This window comes from Mustelus asterias, chromosome 27, assembly GCF_964213995.1.
Source record: "Mustelus asterias chromosome 27, sMusAst1.hap1.1, whole genome shotgun sequence".
NCBI lineage: Eukaryota > Metazoa > Chordata > Chondrichthyes > Carcharhiniformes > Triakidae > Mustelus > Mustelus asterias.
In genome coordinates this window covers 14,512,847-14,531,923 of record NC_135827.1, presented here as the reverse complement: position 1 = coordinate 14,531,923, position 19,077 = coordinate 14,512,847, and the positions used below count along the sequence as shown (strand labels likewise).

The following is a 19,077-nucleotide window of genomic DNA, read 5'->3' as shown; positions in this document are numbered from 1 at the left end:
CTGGATGGCCTGCTTCTGCTCAGTAGGGATTCTATGTATATCAATCCCCTATGCTACCAGCCAGGCCTTGTACATTTTGCTTGCTGTACATTCAGAGTAGTGAGGCTAAGATGGTTCACCTCCTGGCAGCAGAATCCACAAAGGGATCCACTGCTGGCCAGTTCACTCTGTAACTACATGGTCAGCCTGTGAAGCTATCACAGGAGTGCTTGGCCATGTTGGCATCATCTGTGCCCATTCCAGCCTTGCCCCAGTTACTGGGGGGTGGCACAGTGATTAGCACTGCTCCTTCACCGTGCCAGGCGATCCGGGTTTGATTCCACCTTTGGGTCATTGTCTGTGTGGAGTTTGCACATTCTCCCCATGTCTGCGTGGGTTTTCTCCGGGTGCTCTGGTTTCCTACCACCGTCCGAAAGACGTGCTGGTTAGGTAAATTGGCAATGCTAAATTCTCCCTTCGTGTACCTACTAGGGGAATTTCACAGTAACTTAATTGCAGTGTTAATGTAAGCCTACTTGTGACACTAATAAATAAAATTTGATTCAGCATGGTCAAAGAAGCAATAGCACTGATATGTTTGTTGAAACTTTCTCTCCCTCTCTCGTGGTTCTATTTATTTGATCACCAACCCTGTTGTTAATAGAGATTGTTTTCACTACCTGAGCCTCCTCTCTCTTTGTGGCCACAGGTGAGGCAGACTATAGGACCACAAGACTTCAGAGCAGAAGTAGGCCATTTGGTTCATCCAGTCTGCTCTGCCATTCAATGAGATCATGACTGATCTGATATGATCATCCTCAACTCTGCTTTCCTGCCTCTCAGCTTCTACCCTGTCAAGCCCCCTGAGAACCTAAATGGCTCAAGAAAGTCACCTCTCATTCTTCTAAACTTCAATAAGTACAGGCCCAACCTACTCAACCTCTCCTCATAAGAAAATCCCTCCCTATCCCGGATCAACTGATTGGGGCAGCATGGTGGCACAGTAGTAAGCACTGCTGTCTCACAGCGTCAGGGACCCGGGTTCAATTCTGGTCTCGGGTCATTGTCTCTGTGGAGTTTGCACGTTCTCCTCGTGTCTGCGTGGGTTTCTTCTGGATGCTCCGGTTTCCTCCCACAGTCCAAAAATGTGCAGGTTAGGTTAATTGGCCGTGCAAAATTGACTCTAGTGTCAGGGGGTTAGCAGGGTAAATATGTGGGGTTATGGGAATAGGGTCTGGGTGGGATTGTGGTCAGTGCAGACTCAATAGGCTGAATGGCCTCCTTCTGCACTGCAGGGATTCTATGTTCTGTGACCCTCCAGATCCCTCTGTGCTGCAGCTTTCTGCAGTCTTTCTCCATTTGAGTAATATTCAAGTTTATTGAATCCAAATATGAATGGGACTGTGGGCAAATAACTGGGATGTGGGCTTCAGGTTAAGCCATTTGTACAACTCCTTGAAACATTAAAAGTTGAATGAATGAATTGGTGGAGGGGCAGAAGTTGTCCAAGAATCTTCCAGCCTCGGACTTAATCAGGGTAGAAATGGGAAGGTGGAGGAGCCCTCACCCAGTATTGCCCCCCCCCCCTTCCCCACCCCCCTACCTGATTAAATGGACCTTAGCCATCAAGCCGCCTCTGGAGAGGGCATTCAATTCCGCCCAGTGAGTTACTTTTGAAAGGCAGGGTGGGATTTTCCGGCTCTGTGTGCCCCAAGAACGGAAATTCCCACCCAAGCTCAACGGATCTTTAAACGGTCCCACCAAATTTTCGCTCCCACCCATTGTGACTCCCGCAATGGTGGGGGGGGGGGGGAAGGGAATGGGAGACTTTCGGCCGTAGTCAACTGTTCTGGAAAGGAACCTGTGGTCAATTTGGGCAGAGTGAGGCCCCACAGACAGTAAATGATGGGACCAAAACAGAAAATGCTGGAAAATCTCAGCAGGTATGACAGCGTCTGCGGAGAAGAGCTGTCAGACCTGCTGAGGTTTTCCAGCCTTTTCTGTTTTTGTTTCCGGTTCCAGCATCCACAGCATTTTACTTTTATCTCCGTAAGCGACGGGGTTGGTTGAGGAAGCACTGCTGGCTGACGGCACACGGAAAGAACCGTGAATTTTTTACATCTTACCGCGCGGGCTGCCATTGGTCTTGCACTCCAGTTATTTGCCGATTTGGTTTCAACCTTCAAATCTGACCTACTGTATGGACACTGGAAACCCTGGATCATATCACAGGGTGACCTGCCGTTTGAAAATATAAATAGGGACACAATTTCCAGCCAGTTGCAGTGGAAGTATTTACCTTGCATCAAAACTGCCTGTGAGGTATCATCTGTTCTGGGGAAGATTGGCGATTGAAATGGTTTTTCAAGTCTTGGGAATTATCACCATTCATCAGGACTGAGAATCCCTCTGCTGGCTCCTGGCACTCATTACACCTTAACTCAGAAAGGAAAGAAAAAGGGGTTTATTTTGGCTAAAGTGTGAAAATAAGAGTATACTGTCTTTTTTTAAAGTCTGCATTTAGCACATTTTTGCTCCTAATTGCTGATAGCCATAATTTGATTAGATTTTATTATTGTCACATGTTACATTAGGGCAGCACAGTGGTTAGCACTGCTGCCTCACAGCACCAGGGACCCGGGTTCGATTCCCGGCTTAGGTCACTGTGTGGAGTCTGTGCGTTCTCCCCATGTCTGCGTGGGTTTCCTCCGGGGGCTCCGGTTTCCTCCCACAGTCCAAAGCTGTGCAGGTTTGGTGGAATCACTGTGCTAAATTGCCTCTTAGTGTCAGGGAGACTAGCTAGGGTTAAATTCATGGGGTTATGGGGATAGGGCGTGGGTGGGATTGTGGTCGGTGCAGGCTCGATGGGCCGAAAGGCCTCCTTCTGCCCTGTAAGGATTCTATGTATCGGTATACAGTGAAAAGCATTTGATTTTGCCTGAAGGCACTGAATCAGAAATCCATAGCTTTGGCAACGAGGCTGATTAGACGCTATTTTCATCGATCTTTGCACCCATTTCCACTGGAGGTGAGGAGTGCTCTGACTGGCATGGAGCGGCCCATTGCAGGATGGCTCAGGCATTGAAGAGAGAGGGGGCAGATCTTCTCGCTGAGTTGCAGCAGATCCCGGGGAGGAGGTGTGTCCTGTAGCTGTTGCCTTGTCTTTCTGTTCCTCCCACCTGCTGCCCTGCCTGGCCTGAATCATCTTACAGCCCTCCGCGCCCGCCATCCAGACCCTAGGGGACCCCCAGCAAGGTGCTCATGATCAAGCGATCTTTCTTCTTTTGACTCCTGGAGATTAGAGTAACACCGCTGTTACTTTTTTTTGTAAGGTGAAGTCCTCAGGAAGTTTCCAGAATAAATATCGCTCGAGTGTTGGTGAAATCTTGACTCCGAGCAGGATTTATTGTTTGGGGTCAGGAACCTGACGTCGGGATCAAAAGCAGATTACGGCTCTGTCTTCATAATGCAGATGCAGGCCATTTGGCCCATCGAGTCTGCATTGATGCTCTCCATTAGAACATCTTACCCAGACCCTATCCTATAACTCCACGTATTTACCCTGCTAATCCTTCTAACCTACACATACTGAGACATTAAGGGGCCATTTAGTATGGCCAATCCATCTAACCTGCACATCTTTGGAGTGTGGGAGGAAACCAGAGCACCTGGAGGAAACCCACGCAGACACAGGGAGAACGTGCAAACTCCACACAGACAGTCACCCGAGGCTGGAATTGAACCCGGAGCCCCTGGCACTGTGAGGCAGCAGTGCTTGCCACCGTGCTGTCCCAAAGACATTGGGAATTGTTCCCCGGAAACGATCTTTGTATGATTGATCAATTAATGGCTTGAGGCCACACTTGCTATCCAGTTAAGGATGGTGGATGGGCTGCCAAGCTACAGGGTCAATAGGAGCTCTTCTAGTGATGGCACATTGGCAGCCCCCCTATCCGTGGTACAGCACTTCTTCAAAATAGTAGTTTGGGATCTTTTACGACCACCCTTTCAATACAGCCTTGGAGAGTCAACCTGGATTTGAAGCCCAAATCATAGAATCCCTATAGTGCAGAAAGAGGCCATTTTGGCCCATCTAGGCTGCACATACTCTCCCGGAGGGAAGTCAAACACACAAGTTTTCGAGCTCCAATTTTAACCCAGGTCTCATCCAGGCTGTACAGGGCGGCTGGGAATTCCCCTGTGCATAATTCAGTCTGTGGCCTGGGCTTTCAAAGGCCTTTGGGCCTTATTTGCACGTTAACTTCCACCTGAATCATGTTTCTCCGGGTGAATGAGAGTTGAAAATCAGAGAGTGGTGGATGTGGGGAGTCGCCCACAGTTACTTTGTGGTGAGTGTCCAAGGTAGGATGGGGGATTGGTTAAGGAGCGATTGGGAGGGATGAAGCCTGTGGCAGAGTCACAGTGAGTGGGGTGTGTTAGTTGCAGTCATATCTCATGAGTGTGCTGTGCTGAGCAAGTACTGAAAAATATAACTGGTCTTGTCCTGGCTGTGACCTAAGCAAATATTCGAATGGTGAGTTCAGATCATAGAATCCCTACAGTGCAGAAGGAGGCCATTCGGCCCTTCGAGCCTGCACTGACAACAATCCCACTCAGCCCCTATCCTTGTAACCCCACGTATTTACCCTGCTAATCCCCCTAACCCCCTACACATCTGGGGAAACTAAGGGGTAATTTAGCATGGCCAATCATCCTACCCAGCACATCTTTGGACTGTGGAAGGAAACCGGAGCGCCTGGAGGAAAATGTGCAAACTCCATGACAGTCACCCAAGGCCGGAATTGAACCCGGATCCCTGGCGCTGTGAGGCAGCAGTGCTAACCACTGTACCACCCTGATCGTCTGTCATTAGAAGGCTGATGGTCGCTAGGCATCATTGTTTAGCCGTCTTGTGCATTGTCTCACTCCTCAGAAGCATTTCACCAGGTGCACCTGGAGATTAAGTCGATTATGCTCATGATCTTGTTTCCTTTCAGCCCTCCGGGAGGAGTTCAGACAACATCCGAGCAACGTGGTGGTGGCATTGGGAGAACAGGCAGAAATGGAATGCTTGCCACCTCGAGGCTATCCGGAGCCAACTGTCACATGGAAGAAGAATGGAGCTCCGCTAAATGAAAAGGACGAGCGTTACAGAGTGAGTCCACCACTTGTTTCATACCTGACCTATTCCAGCTGGCAGCAACAGTAAGGTTTCTACGGGATGTGGGTGTCGCTGGCTGGGCTCAACACTTATTGCCTGTCCCTAACTGCCCTCCATTTCGGGAGGCATTTGAGAGCCAACCACATTGCTATAGGTCTGGAGTCACATGTAGGCCAAACCAGGTAAGGAGGGCAGATTTCTTTCTCTAATAGGAAAAACCAGATGGACTTTTACAACAGTTGGTTTCATGGTCATCATTAGACTTTTAATTCCAGATTATTTTTCTTGCATTCAAATTTCACCTTCTGCCACGGTGGGATTCGAAGCCAGGTCCCCAGATCCTCTCTGGATTACCCAGTGACAATACCACTGCGCCACAGCCTTTCTGATAAGAATGATTGGTTAATTGGCCACCTGGTGTGTTTGGGAATCCACTGTGATGCTTAAGATTCTCCAGCCTGACTTACTGAGGAGGCTAATTGAGAAGAGTTTCCTCTGACTGAGATGGGGTGCAACTCTCTCCATCGAATGGCATTCTTACTTACTTACTGACAACAATCCCACTCAGCCCCTATCCTTGTAACCCCACGTATTTACCCTGCTAATCCCCCTAACCTACACGTCTTGGGAAACTAAGGGGCAAATTAGCATGGCCAATCATCCTACCCAGCACATCTTTGGACTGTGGAAGGAAACCGGAGCACCTGGAGGAAAATGTGCAAACAGACGGTCACCCAAGGCCAGAATTGAACCCGGGTCCCTGACGCTGTGAGGTAGCAGTGCTAACCACTGTGCCACTGTCTTTTGTCATTAAACCAGAGAAATTTGTAGAGCATAGACCCCAACAAACAGTCTGTGCTTGCAGGACTCAAAACAAAGGGCCCGATTTCACCATTTTCATTCTAAGTGCTGAATCTGGGTGCAATTCAGATCCGACTTGGAAACCTGCTTTCAGGCACCCGCCATTAGCACTTAGCCTGAAAACAAAAATCACGGGCCTGAATCGCGCTGTGGGCCTGAAATGATCGGAGCTCTGAACTGCGTATGCGCAGTGAGGAAAATAATTTGAAAATCGCGCTGCTGTCACATCGCCCCCGGGCCGCAAAAAGCGGATAAAGTGGCCCAGGAGCGATGCCCCCACAGACATCACCCCCACCCCTACAACATAACTTTCCCTCTTATCCACCCTCCCCCCTTCCCCCCCCCCCCCCCCCCCCCAGACCGTGATCCCAGACCGATCACGACCCTCTGCCCCCTTTCCCTCCCAGCAATCGCCCGCAGAGTGACAGCGGTGCCGCCTTGCCCCCCCCCCCCCAACCAGAGAATGATCGGGCCTCCTTCCTCCTCTTCCCCCCCCTCCCCCCCCCCCACCAGACAACAATCTGGCCTCCCTCCTCCCTCCCACCCCCCCTTGCCCCCTCCCCTGCACCAGAGATACATCTGACCCGCCTCCTCCTCCCCCCTTCCCCCACCAGAAAATGATCGGGCCTCCCTTCTCCTGCCCACCTGCCACCCCCCCCCCCTCCCCCGCCCTGCCACCAGAGAATGATCTGACCCACCTCTTCCTCCCCCCCCAGATGACAATCTGGCCTCCCTCTGCCCTCCACCCCGCAGCAGAGAGCGATCTGTCCTCCCTCTCCCCCCATCCACCAGAGTTACATCTGACCCGCCGCCTCCTCCACAACCCCCCCCCTCACCAGAGAATAATCTGACCCGCCTTTCCCCCCCCCCCCCCCCCACCCCCCCGCATCACCGATCCAAGTCAGAGAGCCATTGGAACCTCTGAACTTATCTCTTCAGAAGCTGGAGCGCCCGAAACAGACCTTTTGCCGAGCATGTCTGTTTTGCGCTGAATCTGGATGCGTGAATGTGATGGTAAAGGGGGAAGTGCTGATAAAGTTGGGCGGGCAGTTCATTAATTCAATTTAAATGCATGCAAATGCATTTAAATCGCCGTTGCGCCCGTTTCAGGCGTGAATTGGATTGCGGCCATTCCCGGGCCTCGGTAAAGTGGGCATCTGCGCGGGCACGGATCGCGTTAATGGCCTCATGCCCAACTTAATAGTAAAATCGGGCCCAAAATATCTACTGTTAGATGTGATTCCATGGGCAGCATCTGCTAAACAATCCTGACTGTGCTGATAGCTACAATGACAATAATTTTAAGGAAATCGGTTGAGTTAATTTACAGTTGCTAGAGGCAACATACTACTGTGCAAACAAAAGGAATATTTTCAAGTCTTATTTGAATTACCCAGTAGTTTGGGGGAGCCAATAGTTCCCCATGGCTATCTCCTTGGCAACATCTTGACTAATCAGAGATGATTTGCAAACCATTCACCATCCTTCTCTCCTGTTACAATTTTTGTGATCATTTGAAATTTGGCATTTTTGCATTTGTTCTGTTGAGTTCCAGATAAAAAGTTTTAGCAACATGTCTCTCTCTTCAGAAATACTCAAATTCTTTACTGCCAAATGACTGCCAGGTGGAAATATAAGCTGTGAGGCGAACACAAAGAGGCAGCAAAGAGATATAGACGGGTTAGGTGAGTGGGGAAACAACGTGGCCGATGAACCAAAACTTGGGAAGTGTGACATCAGTATAGGAAAGCAGAATATTTTTCCAAGGTGTTAAAAAGGGGGTGGCACGGTGGCACAGTGGTTAGCACTGCTGCCTCACAGCGCCAGGGATTCGGGTTCAATTTCTGGCTTGGGTGGAGTTTATACGTTCTCCCCGTGTCTGTGTGGGTTTCCTCCGGAAGCTCCGGTTTCCTCCCACAGTCCGAAAGGCGCGCTGGTTAGGTGCATTGGCCATGCTAAATTCTCCCTCGCGTACTTGCACAGGTGCTGGAGTGTGGCGACTACGGGATTTTCACTAACTTCATTGCAGTGTTAATGTAAGTCTACAAGTGACACTAATAAGTAAACCTTAAAACTTTATAATTGTGTTCAGAAGACTTGTGTATGCTCATGCAAGGAGCACACAAAGTTAGCTTTCAGCTACAGAAAGTTTTTAGGAAGGCAAATGGCAGGCTGACCTTTATTGCAAGTAGATTGAAGGACAAGGATAAAGACGTGTTGCTACAATTGTACATGATTTTGGTGTGACCACACCTAAAATAGTGTGATGCGGGAAGCATGCACTTTTATTGGAGGCAATTCCGTGAGAGTTCATTAAACTGACCCCTGGGATAAGAATGTTGTCCTATGATGAGGGAATTTTGTTTCCATTCTCTGCAGCTTAGAAGAATGAGAGGTGATTCCATTGGATCTTTCAAGATTCTGCCAGGGTAGACAATGAGAGGTTGTTTCCCCTTACTGGGGAATCTGGAACATGGGGCACAGTCTCAGGACAACGGAACAATCTTTTAGGATTGGGATGAGGAGGAACTACTTCACTCAAAAGGTTTTGAATCTTGGGAATTCTCTATTTCAGAGGGTTCTGGCTGCTCCATCATTGAACGTATTTCAGGTTGAGGTAGATAGATTTTTGGTCTCTTAGGAAATCATGGGATATGGGAGAGCACTTGGTAACTTGAAGTTAAAGCTGAAAATCAGTCGTGATTATATTAGGAATATAGGGACATAGGACTTAGGAGCAGGAGGAGGCCATTTGGCCCGTCAAACCTATTCTGCCATTCAATAAGATGATGGCTGATTTGGTTGTGTCTCAATTCCACTGCCATCTCCCCTCCCCCATAATTCCTGACTCCCTTGTCTATCAAAAATTTGTCCAACTCAACCTTGAATAAATTCAACACCCCAGCCTTCTCTGCTTTCTGGGCAAGAGAATCTACAGACTAATGAGTGTGCTAATAACTACACAGACTTATGACCCTTTGAAAGAAAAGATTTCTCCTTATCTGTCTTCAAAGGGAGACCTCATATTCTTATCCTCTGTCCCCTAGTCCGAGTCTCCCTCACAAGTGGAAACATCCTCTGGCATCCACCCTGTCAACTCACCTCAGGGTCCAGTATGTTTCAATAAGATCACCACTCATTCTTCTAAACTCCAATGGGTACAGACCCAACCTGTTCAACCTTTTCTCATTGGATTAGCACCTCAGAGAGTCATAGAGGTTTACAGCATGGAAACAGGCCCTTCAGCCCAACTTGTCCATGCCGCCCAGTTTTTGCCATTTAAGCTAGTCCCAATTCCCTGCGTTTGGCCCATATCCCTCTGTACCCATCTTATCCATGTAACTGTCTAAATGCTTTTAAAAAGACAAAATTGTACCCGCCTCTACTACTACCTCTGGCAGCTTGTTCCAGACACTCACCACCCTCTGTGTGAAAAACCTGCCCCTCTGGACCCTTATGTATCTCTCCCCCTCTCACTTAAACCTATGCCCTCTAGTTTTAGACTCCCCTACCTTTGGGAAAAGATGTTGACTATCTACCTTATCTATGCCCCTCATTATTTTATAGACCTCTATAACGTCACCCCTCAGCCTCCTTATGCTCCAGAGAACAAAGTCCCAGTCTATCCAGCCTCACCTTATAATTCAAACCATCAAATCCCGGTAGCATCATAGTAACTCGTTTCTGCACTCTTTCTAGTTTAATAATATCTTTTCATCTCAGGAATGAGACAAGTGAATCTTCCCTGAACTGCTAACACAATTGTATCCTTTCTTCAAATAAGGAGACCAAAACTGTGCACCGAATCCCAGATGTGGTCACACCAAGGCCCTGTACAGCTGCAGTAGAACTTCACTCCTTTTATATTCCATACCCGTTGAAGCAAATGGGAACATTCCATTTGCCTTCCTAGTTTCTTGCTGCATGCTGACCTTTTTGCGATTCACGTACCAGAGCACCCAAATCCTTCTGTCCTAAACCCTCTGCTGAAATAGCATACTGCTTTCCATTCTTCCTGCCAAAGTGGTCAAGTTCACAGTTTTCCATATTATACTTCATTTGCCAACTTCTTGTCCATCCTCTTGACCATTTACTTTGCAGACTCTATACCTCCCCATCAACAGCTTACTTTCCTGCTTATATTAGTATCGTTGTCAAATTTAGCTACCATAAATTCTGTCCCATCATCAAAGTGATTAATGTAGATTGTAATAGTGAGGGCGCAGCACTGACCCCTGTAGCATTCCACTAACTTCAGCTTGCCAACATGAAAAATACCATTTATCCCTTTCTGCTTCCTGTTGGCTAAATAATCAAGGAGATTAGCAGGGTAAATACATGGAGTTATGGGGATATGATCTGGGTGGGATTGTTGTTGGTGTAGCATTAGATGGGGTGAATGGCCTCCTTCTGCACTGTAGGGATTCTATGAATCATTTATCCATGCAAATATGTTACCTCATGCACCATGTAATCTTATCCTGTGAAGTAAGCTTTGATCTGGCACCTTTCTGGAATGCTTTCTGGAAATCCAAATACATCACATCTACAGGTTCCCCTTTATCTACTTGGCTTGTAACTTCCTCAAAAAAACTCTACTGAATTAGTTAGACTTATTTCCCTTTCACAGAGCCATGTTGACTCTGCCTGATTGAATCATGATTTTCTAAGTATCGTGCTATAACCTCCTGAATGATGAATTTGAGCAATGATGATTGGCAATGCAATTATTGAATGGTGAAGTAGATTCGAATGGGCTGCATGGTCTACTTCTGCTCCTCATAAGTTTACAACAACAAACATGCACTTTCCACACATTGGGTAAAATTTTGTCTCTGGACTTGTGGTTAAATACATATTGAGACAGTGGGAAAGATTTGACACAATGAACTTTATCTCTTCAAAAATACCAAGTAGACAACTACGCTTCAAATAAAGAAATAAGACCATAAGACCATAAGACATAGGAGCGGAAGTAAGGCCATTCGGCCCATCGAGTCCACTCCACCATGGTTGATTTCAACTCCATTTACCCGCTCTCTCCCCATAGCCCTTAATTCCTCGAGAAATCAAGAATTTATCAATTTTTGTCTTGAAGACGCTCAACGTCTCGGCCTCCACAGCCCTCTGTGGCAATGAATTCCACAGACCCACCACTCTCTGGCTGAAGAAATTTCTCCTCATCTCTGTTCTAAAGTGACTCCCTTTTATTCTAAGGCTGTGCCCCCGCGTCCTAGTCTCCCCTGTTAATGGAAACAACTTCCCTACGTCCATCCTATCTAAGCCGTTCATTATCTTGTAAGTTTCTATCAGATCTCCCCTCAACCTCCTAAACTCCAATGAATATAATCCCACGATCCTCAGACGTTCATCGTATGTCAGGCCTACCATTCCTGGGATCATCCGTGTGAATCTCCGCTGGATCCGCTCCAGTGCCAGTATGTCCTTCCTGAGGTGTGGGGCCCAAAATTGCTCACAGTACTCCAAATGGGGCCTAACCAGTGCTTTATAAAGCGTCAGAAGTACATCCCTGCTTTTGTATTCCAAGCCTCTTGAGATAAATGACAACATTACATTTGCTTTCTTAATTACGGACTCAACCTGCAAGTTTACCTTTAGAGAATCCTGGACTAGGACTCCCAAGTCCCTTTGCACTTTAGCATTATGAATTTTGTCACCGTTTAGAAAATAGTCCATGCCTCTATTCTTTTTTCCAAAGTGTACGACCTTGCACTTGCCCACGTTGAATTTCATCAGCCACTTCTTGGACCACTCTCCTAAACTGTCTAAATCTTTCTGCAGCCTCCCCACCTCCTCAATACTACCTGCCCCTCCACCTATCTTTGTATCATCGGCAAACTTGGCCAGAATGCTCCCAGTCCCGTCATCCAGATCGTCAATATATGAAGAGAACAGCTGTGGCCCCAACACTGAACCCTGCGGGACACCACTTGTCACCGGTTGCCATTCTGAGAAAGAACCTTTTATCCCAACTCTCTGCCTTCTGTCTGACAGCCAATCGTCAATCCATGTTAGTACCTTGCCTCGAATACCATGGGCCCTTATTTTACTCAGCAGTCTCCCGTGAGGCACCTTGTCAAAGGCCTTTTGGAAGTCAAGATAGATAACATCCATTGGCTCTCCTTGGTCTAACCTATTTGTTATCTCTTCAAAGAACTCTAACAGGTTTGTCAGGCACGACCTCCCCTTACTAAATCCATGCTGACTTGTCCTAAATGTGACATCCTGTATCGCGTTCTGGGAGTCCCAGCAAAAGAGAATTGGATTGCTGTTCCACTATTGTGTAAATGACTGTTCCACGATTGTGAAAGTGGTACATAGTGAAGCTCTGTCTTTATTTTAACACATCTTGGTCTGTTTAGCAAGGGAGCATAATCGACAAAGCCTTTGTCCATATGGATTTTGTTTCAGAACTGTGTCTTGTCTTTTCCTGTAGGTCACTGTTGGCAAACTCATCATTTCCCACACTCACTGGAGTGACTCGGGAGTGTACATCTGTGTGGCGGAGAATAAAGTGGGACGGCGAGAGAGCAAAGCTGCCCGTGTGTCTGTACTGGGTGAGAGAAACCTTACTATTATTCCCAGAGCACAAACCTCCCTCACTAAAGGTTGAGGACAGAATTGGAGATTACAAGAACATGTAGGGTCCATGGGTGTGGTATTGTGGCTGGTCCTGCCAGCGGGTTATTCCCCCTATGTGTGTTCCTTGTGGCAGAGGTCGCGAACAACAGGAATCCCATTAACAGCAGCCAGACCGGTAGATCCTGCCACTGGCCAAGGACGGACCACCTCCGCTGCCACAAAACACACAGTGGGGGTGGGGGGGGGGGGGGGGGGGGGGATGAAATCCCACCCTGTGTTGATCGTATATTCCATGAAACATGAGGCGGATGACTAGTTAACCTGTTTTTGGTGGCTCGATGGAATGTTGGCCAGGGAATTCCTTGCTCAACTTTCAGTAATGCGGTGGGATCCTTTGTATCTTTTCAGATGATTATTTAAAACGAAACAAGGCACAAGGTGGGGAGAAGTCAGGCGAATGGCACTGGATAAGTGGTCATTCAGAGAGCTGCTGCAGACACGATGGGCTGAATGGCCTTTTTCTGTGTTGTAACAATTCTGCGAAAATATTCTATTAAAATAACAAGGGGCATAGATCAGCTAGATAGTCAACGTCTTTTCCTAAAGGTAGGGGAGTCTAAAACTAGAGGGCATAGGTTTAAGGTGAAAGGGGAGAGATCAAAAGGGTCCAGAGGGGCAACCTTTTAACATAGAGGGTGGTGAGTGTCTGGAACGAGCTGCCAGAGGCAGCTTTTTGTTTTGTTTTTAAAAAGCACTTAGACAGTTACATGGGTACGATGGGTACAGAGGGATATGAGCCAAATGTGGGCAATTGGGACTAGCTTTGTGGTTTAAAAAAAAAGGGGGCAGCATGGACAAGTTGGGCCGAAGGGCCTGTTTCCATGCTGTAAATCTCTGACTCTATAAATATCCATTTGAGCAATGTAACACTGCCTCATTACTATCCTTTGAGTGCTGCACTGCAATCCAATTGGCCAAACCCACGTTCTGCTCTCATGAATGGAGATAAGATTTCTGTGCTGCTTCTAATTCATGGACTGTCTGGACTTGCCATTGGCACATCAGTCCTGCCATAGCTCAGCCTTCTGAAATTTGAACTACACTCCCGGTCAGCCATCTTTCATTCAGTCTGGGGTCATGAAATGGGGGAATGTCACATGGTGACACTCCCAACGTGGATACGCTTCCTTCTTCGAATACACACGGAATCCCTACAGTATAGAAGGAGGCCATTCAGCCCATTGAGTGTGAACTGGCTCTTCTGGCGATGACGTAGCTCCAGCTGCTTCTGTCTTATTCCAGAAAAGCCAACCTTTGTCCAGGGGCCGATCGATACAACGGTAACAGCCGGGGAGACGGTGAAGCTTTCCTGTGAGGTCCATGGTGATCCAATGCCACGCGTGCACTGGCGTAAGGAAAATGGAGACCTTCCCTCGGGCAGGTGAGTAAAAAGGGAACAGCTGAATAATCCATGCAATTCACCAGCTGCAACATTATCCTGGAACTAAAACATTCTCTCTGTTTCTCCAGAGGAAGTATTTTGAAAAGAAACAAGGAAGGAAGTTGCATTTATGTATCATAGAATCCTACAGTGTAGAAAGAGGCCATTCAGCCCATTGAGTCTGCACCGCCCACAATCCCACCCAGGCCCCATTCCCATAACCCCATGCATTTACCCTAGCCAGTCTCCCTGACACTAAGGGGCAATTTAGCATGGCCAATCCACCTAACCCTCACATCTTTGGACTTGGGAGGAAACGGGAGCACCCGGAGGAAACCCTCGCAGACAAGGGGAGAATGTGCAAACTCCACACAGTGACCCAAATCGGGAATCTAACCTGGGTCCCTGGCGCTGTGAGGCAGTAGTGCTAATCACTGTGCCACCCCATATCATCTTTCCCATCCTCTGGACATCCCAAAATGTTGTTTAAATTAATTTTTAAAGTTTATTTATTAGTGTCACAGGTAGGCTTAGATTAACGCTGCAGTGAAGTTACTGTGAAAATCCCCAAGTCGCCACACTCTGCTGCCTGTTCGGGTACACTGAGGGAGAATTTAGTATGGCTAATGCACCTAACCAGCACGTCTTTCGGACTTTGGGAGGAATCGGAGAACCCGGAGGAAACCCACGCAGACACGGGGAGAACGTGCAGACTCCGCACAGACAGTGACCCAAGCCGGGAATCGAACCCGGGTCCCTGGGGGTGTGAGGCAGCAGTGCTAACCAACGTGCTGCCTCAGCTGACGTACAGCTAATGAAGTATTTTTGAAGTCTGGTCACAGTTGCAATGTTGGAAACAAGGCAGACCGAATGACCAAGGGATTAATATTGTTCATGACACCAGGAAGAACTTCCCTGCTCCTTTTCCAAACCATTCATGGAATATTTTATGCTCCCTTGGGAAGGTTGATGGGACTTAATGCAGCCCTCCCTCAGTAGCTACACTGAAATAGAAACCATTACTCTTAATATCGGACTTTCAAGTATATGGATTCCTTCATTTATCTGAGAAATTCTATTTTATTTCACAAACTATGGGGAGCTGCTGGGTTACGAGGTCAGGCATGAATTATTGCTGATCAGTCAGGAGAGGATGAAAATTGAATTTGCTCTTTTTGTGCACTGACCATTGCTTCGATTCAACAGGTACGAGGTGAACTCTGATAACACGATAATGATTCACTACGCAATGCTCAGTGACGCAGGCCGCTACACCTGCCTGGCGGAGAACCTGGTGGGCTCGATCGCTGCCTCTGTCTCCCTCATTGTACGAGGTTAGTTTCGAGTTTGAAGTGTTTGGTTCAGGACAACAGGAAGGTTTGGTTAAATGGAAAAATCCAAGAGTTGGGTTACCTGAAACCACATTCAACCAGAGATAGTGATGGAAAGGTGGCATAAATCATTTATAAGTTCAAAATACTAAAAAATAATGGTCTAACTTATGAGGGTGAAAGTGGATGTTGGTGATGTTTATTAAGATAGTGGTAGAGAGAGATCTGATGCTTTGCGTTGCATTGGTGACAGTTATTTCTGGATCTTTGATCTTGATTTTTTATTTGATTTATTTTTGCCACGTGTATTAGTATACAATGAAAAGTATTGTTTCTTGCGTGTTATACAGACAAAGCATACCGTACATAGAGAAGGAAAGGAGAAGGTGCAGAATGTAGTGTTATGGTCATAGAAAAGTTTGGAACGAGAGTAAAACATAGAATTAGAGATGTATTTATACTTATATCTATGAACAGGAACTTGCTTTCTGTTACATGATACAAATGGGGTATCCTGGCCTAGAAAAATGATGATTCTCCTATCTCAGTAACGATGCACTGGAGATTATGTAGCATATCCATCACGTTCTCCTGTTTGCTTTGCAAGGTGCTAACTTAAATATACTGTCTAACCATACTATTCAAGCTTAGGGAAGGGAGTCGAGGATTATAGAGGGGCAAAGCAGGAAAGTAGAGCATATACCACAGCCAAATCAGCCATGATCTTATTGAATTCCCAGGATAGAAATGCTAATTACTTGAGGAGATAGGTTTAAGATAAAAAGAGGAAAGTTTAAAGGAGATGTGAGAGGCAGGTTTTTCACACAGGGTGGAGAGTGCCTGGAATATGCTGCCAGAAGGGAGGGAGAGAAAAAAAAGGAGAATGACAGACCAGTTTGCCTGACATAAGTGGTAGCGAAGAGTCAATTATAAAAGATGTGATAAGAGAACATTGTTAAGCATACTTACAAATGGAATTCTTTGAGGATGTAACTAGAAGACCAGATAAGGGTGAACCAATGGATGTGGCGTATTTGGACTTTCAGAATCATGTCCCACTTAAGAGTTTAGTGAGCAACATTAAAGTGCAAAGGATAGGGAATTGATCAAGAATGCGCTGCCAGAGGAGGTGGTAGAAGCAGATACAATAGCAATGTTTAAGAGGCATCTTGACAGACACATGAATAGTCAGGGGATAGAGGGATACAGACTGCGTAGAGGCAAACGGTTTAGGAAGGCACCATGTGTCAGCGTAGGGTTGGTGGGCTGAAGGATCTGTTCCTGTGCTGTACTGTTCTTTGTTCTTTGAATGGTGGAGCAGGTTTGAATGGCTGACTGACACTCCTGCTTCTATGGGCAGACATGGGGAGTGTAAAATTGCAAGGATGGGATTCCCTCCAGGATCTCAGCCGTCCCGACCCAGATGTAATTTTATAGTCGGGTGAGCAGGGCCTTGGGTGGGAAACTGCCCTTTCACCTATTTAATAGCCACTTCAGGGCCTTATCCTGCCCAGCAGGAGCGCGAGTAGGGTGGAAAACAGAGAAAAAAGCTTTTCTCCATCTCAGGCAGGAGGGAAGGGGAGGGGGTGGCACCTCAGACTGAAGACCCCTTCAGATTTGGTGTTCCCTCCCCTCTGGGACCTTGGAGCTCAGGCTCTTCCTCTCCACCATGGTCTAATATCTCCCCCACCCCACCCCCGATGCTGCAATCACCTCTCTCCCAACACCCCCCCCCACCCCCCTCCCCAGGGCATCCGCTACATTCCCACCTTGAGAATGGTTCCATGACTTAGTTCCAGGCAGAGAACTGCAGTACCTCTTCTGACCACTGCAGCAGTGTTCCTGGACAGGTTGGAGAGCTGACGACAAATTTGATTGGTTGATAGCTCTCAGGGGCAGGACCTCCTTCAAGGTTGGACAGAAGTCCCGCCCACTGCCAATCAACACTCAAGTGAGCGTTAAATGGCTTCCGAGAGCCAATGGTAGCATGTTTCTATCCTATGTTCCTATGGTCCTCAAATATAGAATTGAATTTATTGAGCCAAAACATTGCACAGAAGCAAAGCAAACAAAAAGAAACCATGGACGTTAACCAACTTCTTCAAAATAGTGTCATAGGATCTTTTATATCCACTTTAGAGAGCAGGCTGGGGCCTATTTAACATTCTGATTTGATTTATTTTTGTCACATATATATTAGTATACAGTGAAAAGTATTGTTTCTTGAGCACTATACAGACAAAGCATACCGTTCATAGAGAAGGAAACAAGAGAGTGCAGAATGTAGTTTTACAGTCATAGCTAGGGTGCAGAGAAAGATCAACTTAATGTGAGGTAAGTCCATTCAAAAGTCTGACAGCAGCAGGGAAGAAGCTGTTGTTGAGTCAGTTGGTATGTGACCTCAGACTCTTGTATCTGTTTCCTGATGAAAGAAGATGGAAGGGAGAATGTCTGGGGTGCATGGGATCCTTAATTATGCTGGCTGCTTTGCCGAGGCAGCGGCAAGTATAGACAGTCAATGGATGGGAGGAGGCTGGTTTGCGTGATGGATTGGGCTACATTCACAACCTTTTGTAGTTTTTTACAGTCTTGGGCAGAGCAGGAGCCATACCAAGCTCTGGTACAACCAGAAAGAATGCTTTTTATGGTGCATCTGTAAAAGTTGGTGAGAGTCGTAGCTGACGTGCCAAATAAAGTAGAGGCGTTGGTGGGCTTTCTTAACTATAGTGTCAGCATGGGGGGGGACCAGGACAGGTTGTTGGTGATCTGGACACCTAAAAACTTGAAGCTTTCGACCATTTCTACTTTGCTTCCTGAAGTCGATGACAATCTCCTTCATTTTGTTGACATTGTGGGAGAGATTATTGTCACCGCATCAGTTCACCAGATTCTCTGTCTCATTCCTGTATACTGTCTCATCATTGTTTGAGATCCGACCCACTACAGTGGTGTCATCAGCAAATTTGAAAATCAAGTTGGAGGGGAATTTGGCCACAGGGCCCAGTTTTACCATCAAGTTGCACCCATTTTCAGGCGTGAAAACTTGGTAAAGTTGGGCCTGAGGTGAGTAGCGCGATCTGCGACCATCTCCACACCCGTTCTCCATTTACCAAGGGCCTGAAACAGCACACCGTCAATTTAAATGCATTTGCATGCATTTGAATTGACTTAATGGGCTGGACGCCCAATCTTACCGGCATTTCCCCCTTTACCACCATGTTTGCCCATCCAGATTTTGCGCGAAACAGACATGGTCTGATTCAGGCGCTCCAGCTTCTGAGGAGTACGTTCAGAGCTTCCAACAGCTCTCTAACGCAGATCGATGGTGGTGGGGTGGGGGGGGGGGGGGGGGGATGGGTTGGGGGGGAAGGCGGTGGGTCAAATGGGTCTCTGGTGGTGGGGGAGGGAGACGGGTCAGGCGACTCTCTGGTGGGGGGGAGGGAGGCGGATCATATGGCTCTCTGGTGGGGGGGGGCAGGGGGATCAGATGGCTCTCTGGTGGGGGGGGGGGCAGGGGGATCCGCTGCCACTCTGCGTGCAATCGGAGGGGGGAAAAGGGGGGTCTGCTGTCACACTGCATGCGATCAGTGGAGCGGGGGAGGAGAAGGGGGTATGCTGCATGCAATCAGTGGGGGGGAAGGCGGGCAAGGGGCAGCGATCAGTCTGGGTAGTGGGGGGGTGGGGGGATAAGGGGATCAATA

General features: G+C 47.5%; 1 protein-coding gene across 1 annotated transcript in view; it reads left to right on the top strand.

The window, feature by feature from the left end:
• The window catches only part of robo4 (roundabout, axon guidance receptor, homolog 4 (Drosophila)), a 138,997-nt gene that overhangs the window by 37,066 nt on the left and 82,854 nt on the right, over positions 1-19,077 (top strand). Inside the window, exons 3-6 of the mRNA XM_078198846.1 lie at positions 4,977-5,134; positions 12,459-12,579; positions 13,907-14,045; positions 15,252-15,379. Of these exons, the coding sequence (XP_078054972.1) occupies positions 4,977-5,134; positions 12,459-12,579; positions 13,907-14,045; positions 15,252-15,379 (546 nt within the window). The remainder of the gene's footprint in view (positions 1-4,976; positions 5,135-12,458; positions 12,580-13,906; positions 14,046-15,251; positions 15,380-19,077) is intronic.